The sequence below is a fragment of the Scyliorhinus canicula genome, chromosome 5, assembly GCF_902713615.1.
Source record: "Scyliorhinus canicula chromosome 5, sScyCan1.1, whole genome shotgun sequence".
In the NCBI taxonomy this organism is placed as follows: Eukaryota; Metazoa; Chordata; class Chondrichthyes; order Carcharhiniformes; family Scyliorhinidae; genus Scyliorhinus; species Scyliorhinus canicula.
Window position 1 is genome coordinate 182,067,471 of NC_052150.1, and position 8,286 is coordinate 182,075,756.

Genomic DNA, 8,286 nt, shown 5'->3' on the forward strand with positions numbered 1-8,286 from the left:
TTTCAGTCGCAGCCAGTGTTCGCCCCTCACCGGTCCCGGAATCGGTGAGGGTTGCACACCGATGTTTTGGTGGTAAAGACCACACATTCTCCGCTGGCGCCAGCACTTAGCTGATGAAACGGAGAATCCAGCTCCTTATCTTTGTAGAAATGGCATACATGGCAGATGCACGTAGACATTTAATTCATTTGATGGACATTCGTGAATATTAAGTAACAACCAATGCCTGGATAATAAATCATGTTCTGAGTGACAGACAGTTGTTTGAATAAATCAGAAAGCCTCCTCCTCCTGAGTAAGAGATAAGAGGATCTATCTGCGTAGTTCACTTGTGCTTCTAAAAATCGTTAAACTAGAGTGGCAGCTGCTAAGGGAGAGAGAGAGGGTACGGAGAATGTCCAACATGGGCATAGCGTGCTGACAGTCAGGGGGCTTCTGTCAGGGCTGGGGGGAGTAGCGTGGGTTGGCCAGAAGGTGGGCTGTGGAGTCAGGGTGGACGGACATGGAACACCATTACTGCAGCCGGCAAGGCAGCCATGCAGCTGCACTCATCGTGAACAGCCTGCTTTGAACCTGGTACTATTGGCCATATAGGTGTCCCCCCCAGGGCACCCGCTGGGTGCCCTCTGGCCCCAGATGACCCGTCAGCTGAATGGGTGCTCTCCAGCACAACCAATGTCATTTTTTGGGCTGGGATGAGTGTGTGTGGATCGTATAATGTGTATGTGCAGCTGCAGCTTGTCAGCCTCCCGAGACCCAGCGTAACCCGCACCATTTCTCAGTAGAATCAAGTGTGTGGAATCGGTCCAGGTACGGCACCAGTTTTTCTGTCGTAAAAGTCCACGGATTTTCCGTTGGTGTCAACACTTCTCAGAAACGGAGAATCCCATCCAGTAGTTTTGGGAAGGTCGATAGCTGTTGCCATTGTACTGGGTCTTGAGTCTCCCCAACTATCAGTGGATTGGCTGGTCGAATGGCAGCTGTCATGTCTTGAAAGCTGATACAACAGCCTGCATCGCAGTCACTGTGTCTGGAAATCAGTGTGAGATGGACTGTTTTTTCATTTGCAGTCACCAAAGCAGAAAGGAGGCACCAACTGATCTTAGTTCACTTGATTCATTGAAACAAAACTAACAGTTCTCTGCTTCAGCACCTTCACTGTTCTACCCAGTTGAAACTAAATGTTAAACATATAAATTGTGTATAAATTGGAAACTTTTGATTAATTCTCTGATTTATATTATATATTAGCATAAAGGATTATCAGGGGTCACCCATACACAGTGACTCGGGAGGAGAAGCTGCAGTTTTATTCAAATAAATGGGCAGAAAATTAATAGGTCCCATGATGGGCGAGTGAGTAATCACACCTGTGTGCAAGCAGCCCTTTATGCTCAAACTTTCGAGTAAAATCTGCCCTAATTCATCTGCAATGTATAATAATGTCAATAACCATTCATAATTCCAATTCTCATTTACCTACCTCCAGGAAAATTGCATCCTATTCCAACAACTGCTATTTCTTCACCTTTAGTCTCCATTTTTTGTTGTTTGTGTCTATGGTAAAAAAAGAGAATACAACAAAATTTTAACTATTTTAATTAATATTTGGTTATTATCAGGCTGCCAAGAGCATTTTTGATATTCCTGCCTCCATTAAGAATGTAGAACAACATAACAAGGACTGACAATGATAGAGTCCCGGAATGCTTCCAGCACAGAGCAAATTCACCCTATTGAGTTTGTGCGACCTCTCTGTAAGGTCAATTCAGCTAGTCCCACTACCCCCCATTTTCCCTGAAATCTGCAAGATTCCTATCCACAGGAACTTATCCAATTCTCCTTCGAAAGCCACAATTCAACCTGCCCCCAGCACCCACTCAGGCAATACATTGTAGACCCTAACCACACACAGCAGTGGCAGGAGAGAAGACGAGACAGCAGAAACTGGAGCACGAGGGGGTTGAAAGCCAGAGGGGGAGGGGTGGGAAGGCCAGAGGGAGGGTTAGATGGAACCATGGAGCCTTGCATATGGGATTGTGGGGGTAAGGGACTGGCGCTGGGGTGGGCTCCTAGCAGAGGACAGTTGGGGGAGGTGACTGAATGTTCAGATGGAGGGATCTGTGGTTCCAATGGCGTAATCCAGGGGGAAATAAAGGATCTTCTATTCTAATTTACCACGGACAGTCCATTCTCAAACCATTCAAATTGGCCTTCCACCAATAAATATTGTTATTGAGGATTGCACTTTGTTTTTTATCCTACAGGTAATCTAAACCTTATGTTACTCAAAAAAATCCAATTAAGGGGCAATTTAGCGTGGCCAATCCACCTAACCTGCATATCTTTTGGGTTGTGGGGGTGAGACCCACGCAGACACGGGAAGAATGTGCAAACTCCACACGTACAGTGACCCGGGGACAGGATCGAACCCGGGTCCTCAGCACCGAGCTAATCACTGCGCCACCATGCCACCCAACCTAATGTTACTTTGATAACTGTTTCCTGAATGTTACCCTACTGGCCGAGTTGATCCCCTCAGTCCCCAAAACCAGATCCAGCAATGCTTTCTTCTTTGTTACTTCAGAAGCATACGAATCAAGAACTCCTGAAGTCTCTGCTGAAAATCTTCTTCCTATCTGTCACCTCAGTTGCTTTCCCCATTTATATTAGGATTTTTTTACTTACTATTTCTTAGGTGGCCTCTAAGGGCCATTGGTTAGACTGCAGTTAAATCGCACAAGCCAGTGGGAGTTTGTATTGTACAAACTGCCTAGTTTTGTCAAAGATCACAATTTACATATCCTTCAGGGTGAGACACAAATTCTATTACTCTCTTTTGCAATTACTTCAGTTGAATATCCTGGTTCTTTGGTTATTACTGAAAGTCCTGCAATTATTCATTTTAAAATTGTGACATTATAATTGTCGACACTGTGCCAGTCATCAGCCTGAGGGAAAATGTATTTGAAACATAACAGACAAGTGCGAAAAGGATGGATTCTCAATTCTATTATTTAAAGATAATGGGCATGATCGACCACCCGTGTTGCACCCAAAAGGCGGCGCATGTGGCCAGTAGATGCTGTGAGATCCCTCCCCGGGATTCAGCCCACTTACTTAAGTATTTGAAAATATTTTTCCCTCTCCCTTCCTTAAATCAATTGTTACTACAATTATTTTAATAAAAGGAATATTTTCTGAATAATGTAGGTTGCCAGAAAGCTCAAAATGATTTGATGTTTATGATGGTTGAAAGGAATAAATTTTCATCTTTGCCGTGTAATATGTCGAAGTGGATCACACACCTGCTTTTGACCCTGTCCAACTCTATTCACTTATTTTACTAGATTGAAAATTAGCAGTCACTCATGGATATTTACTCTGCCAGATTACTGCATGCCAACTTCATGCTGCCTGCTCATTTGACTGATACCTGCTTGCTACCAGTATGAACCACGCTGTTATAGGCGGATTGCTCAAAATTGTAACTGGCTGGTACCAGGTAAAATAAGCTTGACCACGGCCTCTTAAAGGTGAGGTGCGTTGTGGCTGAAGCAGCCACGTTGGCAGACATTCAGAAACTGAATTTGACTCAGGGAAACAATGAAGAATGAACAATGTGGGAAATCACAGGCATCCAGGTTTTTAGGAGTTTTTGGGAGCAATCTACCGGCCGCATTGTGTCTGAAAGGTGGTGTGGTCGGTAGATGCAAGGAAATCCCTATTCCGGGATCTCCCCGACTCACCGTCATTTCAAAGATGTGCAGGTTAGGTGCATTGGCCTTGATAAATTGCCCTTAGTGTCCAAAAAGGTTAGGTGGGGTTATGGGTTACGGGGATAGCAATGATAGTTCTTACCTCATGTTCTCCGATTCCTTGAGAGCGGTGCAGTGTTTTATCTCAAAAAATTCTATTAAATCATATCACAAGAGGAAGTACATTGGGTTTCACAGATATTTACTGGAAATTGATTAGTTTAATAATTAAAGCATATCTAGTTGCAACCTCCTGAAAGGGGGAGGGGGTACTAATCAGTGCAATTTATAATGATTCATGCATAAAAATCAAAAGATTGTTTTAAGTTAAAAGTCTTAAAAACATTTGCAAATTGGCATCAATGAACCACAATTTACATCATGGCCTCAAGAGGGCGCTGCACCTTTGTTAATTGGCCACTTTCTGGGCACTAAAACGTTATAATAAAAATTAATATGACTTTTACTCCAGGCCACAAGACATAAAGTTACTTTTACTTCAGTGTACATTTACTGGTAAGAAGCTGTCCAATAAATCAGTGTAGTTTTAACGTTTCTTTTGATAGAATCTACTGCTGTCTTCAGGCAGAAATTCTTCCTCCTTCTCTTTTTCAGTAACTTCAGTTGAAGACACTGGACCACAAATCACCTAGTTTTAGAAATTGTGCCATGGATAATTATAATCACCTTGAGCCTGAGGGTGCAAAAAGGCCAAGGCGGAGGTCGGCGCAGGGCGAGGAAGTGAGACCCCTGCCTTGTTGCGGATCCTCATGCCACATGTGTGCCCCTTCACATCCCACCAACCCCCTCACCATCCCCCTCAGCCCCCCAACCCACGCCTCACCACCGTCCGGCTGCCGAACCATACCTGGAATCCTGTGTCTTACAAGACATGCCGGAGATGGACCCGGTCTACCTGGGGCCCCCAGCCAGTGCCAGAGCCGGTGCCCCCTGGATGGCAGAGTACTGATGGGGAGAGCAGCCTGAACACCAGCCCTTTGCCCGAGACACAGAAGACCCCGGAGTTCGGGTCACAGGAGGACACTGACTTTCCGTCACTGCTGTCTCCAACACCCTCCACCATCTCAGAGACTATCACCTTGATTGGTAAACTAGTGAAGAGGCTGCTGGGACACTGTCTGGTGCGCACCACACAGTCGGTCCAGTACAGCAGGTGGGGGTAGAAGTAGCTGAGGGGCCGGACAGATGGAGGGCAGGCCGGTCCCAGAAACCAGCTGCCGCACAGACAGGTCCTTGGCTCCTGGAACATCCAGTCCCACCCACAGTGCAGATGCAGGCAGGGACCCAGGAACTGCGGGAGGGTGTCTCGGCTGGCGTACAGCACCTACAGCACAGGTGGAGGAGTCCATCTGGCTGATGTGGCCCACACCCTGAGGGATATGGCCCACACCCTGAGGTACGCGGCCCACTCACTGGCTGATGTGGCACCGACTCTCAGTGTGGTGCATGTCACCCTACAGCCCGTTATCCCCCCGGTAGCTGTATGGCGACATGCACCCCATCGATCAACACCTGGACCCGGGGCATCATGGCGACGGCAGTGTGCCCCACAGTGTAGTTTTAACGTTTCTTTTGATAGAATCTACTGCTGTCTTAAGGCAGGGCATCCTGGTGGGTGCGGTCCACGAGGTAGTCAATATACCACTCCGCCTGGGCAGACAGGGCGTCCGTCACAGCACGGATGCACCTGTGCGCCGATGCCTGGGAAATTCCGGACAGGTCCCCACCCGGCGACTGGAATCGGTCAGCAGGACCGCTAACGATATGCGTACTGTACTTTCAGGCCGTGCGGCGGGTGCTGTGAAACTGTTGTTTTTGGGGGGCCGGAGAATCCCAATTTGGCGTAAAACCCGAGTCTGGCTCGGAACCTATTTTCCGCCTGATTGCGTTTTGCGATTTCAGCACCGGCTGATGGAGAATCCAGCCCCTGTCTTCAAGAAAATACAGGCTGACTGTGCATGTGGTCTTTGGAATGCTGCCAGCACCTCCTGCTTTGTGCTGAGCTCTCCAGCAACATTGAAATGGGCCAACCTGCCCTTAGAGGTACAGGAACCGTCACATAAATCATTCAAGTAGCATTCACCTCAACTCAATCGGCACAGGCACGCCACAGATTGCAGCCTAAAAATTAGGGCATGTGAATTTTGCACCCATCACTTCAAATAAATCACTTTAAATCACTTTAAATAAAAGCCAAACCAAAGTTAGAAATGTCCAAAAATATAGAGTGCATTTTTTTAACTTTGCCACATGGCCTGTAATCTGGAAGAGTGATCACCAATTATAAAAACTGCCAATTTTTAATCCGTTGAAATCTTTCTAAATAAGTGGGTGATCCACTCTGACAGATACTAACCGTGTGGTGAAGATGAAAAAATTCAATCATCACAAATATGAAATCATTTCAGGCTTTCTAATAAACTACATAATTTACAAAATTCTCCTGCCTTGAAAACAATTTCCATAATTAGCAAAAATATCAATTTATGGAAATGAGAGCATGAAATGTATTCAGATAGGAAAGCGTGACCTGCTTTTGGATGGAAGTTGATCAGAAATGATGGTTCCTACCTCACATGCTACTCCTGTCCTCTCTGGCTCTGTGTGAGAACAGTGCAGTGATTTCCCTCACGGAGTTCCATATAAATCATCTCACAGGAGGAAGTAGTGTTATATTTCACAGACATCAACTGGGGAATTTCAATTCATTGAAATACTCTCTTGTTTAGGTTAATAATTAAAGTTTATAGTTCTCCAGTTGTGATATGAATCACCACAAACCTCAAATAATTTTGAGCTTTATGATAGCCTTCAGAAAAGGCTATCAAAACAGATATATTTACGAAGAACTAATGTTGATAATTTGGAGATACGGTGGACCTGATTCTGCAGCCTCATTGTGCCCGATTTGCTATTGGGGTGAGGCCATTGAATCTCATGAGAGGCCGGCATCGAGATGCCTGATGCTCGAAACGTCTTCCAGGATTCAACTGAATCTCGTGGCGAATCGCGACCTGGATCTGCCTCTCTGGGCGAGATCCAGGCATGCATATTGTATGAGCCATTATGACTGTAGTAATCCACAGGAGGCAGGAGTTCCGTCACCACACCAATATTTATTTACAATAACGATATTACAGGAGCAGCTACAAACAGTGATGCTAGCAGTCCAGTCAACTTAAGACTGGCTCACAAAGCCTACACAGGTGCTTATATGGGCCCCCCAATGAGCTATCGTTGAGGGAGCTCATACTCCAATTGGCCAACCAATAAAGCCAATTGGAGTTCATTACACCCCTCCCCCCCAAGGTCCGAGGAAATCCTGCCAGCTGGCATTCCTCTGAGCTTCTTCCTGCTCCTCATGTCTGCGTCTGTCACCTCTGTGTCGTCCGCCGGGTCGTTCTCCGAAGTGGGCGGGGTGTACCTTATAGGTTCCCGTCTTTTCCTTGACGACCTCCTTGGAAGTTGTTCTTCCTCCTCCTCGGGGAGAGGTGCCGCAGCGGCCTCGTCGAACGTGTCCATCTCCGACTCTGATGACTGGATGACGGGGTCTGGAGAAATAGCTCGAGGCTGGGGTGTGGGTATCCTTTCTGTCTGGGCTATCCCAGCTTGAGGTGGTCCTGCTTCGCCTGCCTCCAGGTGTGGTTCCGCTGCCCTTATTTGATCTAGGTGTTTCTTCAGCACCTTACCTCCTATCGAAACCTCATAGGATATGGGCCCTGTTTGGGACTCTACCGTGCCTTTGACCCACGTTGGTCCATTCCCATAATTCTTGACCCAAACCGGTGCCCCCACCTGGAAATGTCTCTGCTGCCGATTATTATCATGCCCCCTGTGTTGGGCCTCCTGTTGTTTCTCCACTTTCCCCGTTAAATTTCGGAAAAGGAGACTCAGCCTCATTCCCAGCCGCCTTCCCATTAAGAGTTCAGCTGGCGGTATGCCCGTTGTGGAATGCAGTGTGGTCCTGTAATCAAACAGCCAGCGGGAGAGCTTTGTGTCCATTGACACTGCTGGCTGCTTCTTGAGGACCGCTTTAAGTGTCTGGACCGCTCTCTCTGCCAGGCCGTTGGTCGCTGGATGGTAAGGGGCCGTTTTGATGTGACGGACTCCGTTTTCCTTCAGGAATTTTCCAAATTCCCCACTTGTGAATGGCGTTCCGTTGTCCGACACCAATTCCTCCGATATTTTTGGAGTACTCCACAGAACTGCCCGCTTCCACTCTGGAAAATTTTCATCCAATCTAATTTTAGGTCTTTCAGCCAGTTTCGTCCAATTAAGCTCTGTCCTGAGCCCTCTACTATCGTCAACGATAATCTGAGCAATTGTTTCTCATATTCCACGGGTACATGAGTCGTGCCTTGAACTTCCAGGGGCTCCCCCGTGTAGGTTTTAAGTTTCGTCGATGTTTTTGTTAGGGTTAGTGGCTGGAGTCCCTCTTTGATTTTTCTAAATGCTGCCACTCCCATTACTGATACGACCGCACCCGTGTCTATTTCCATTATTGTCG

At 46.7% G+C, this 8,286-nt stretch overlaps 1 protein-coding gene across 1 annotated transcript in view; it reads right to left on the bottom strand.

Moving 5' to 3' along the window:
• LOC119965699 (highly reducing polyketide synthase 40-like) overlaps positions 1-6,396 on the bottom strand; it is a 44,757-nt gene extending 38,361 nt beyond the window's left edge. Inside the window, exons 1-2 of the mRNA XM_038796460.1 lie at positions 6,351-6,396; positions 1,484-1,557 (exon numbers count right to left, since the gene is read on the bottom strand). Coding sequence (XP_038652388.1) covers positions 1,484-1,541 — 58 coding nt within the window. The 5' untranslated portion in view covers positions 1,542-1,557; positions 6,351-6,396. The remainder of the gene's footprint in view (positions 1-1,483; positions 1,558-6,350) is intronic.
• Between the last annotated feature and the right edge of the window lie 1,890 nt (positions 6,397-8,286).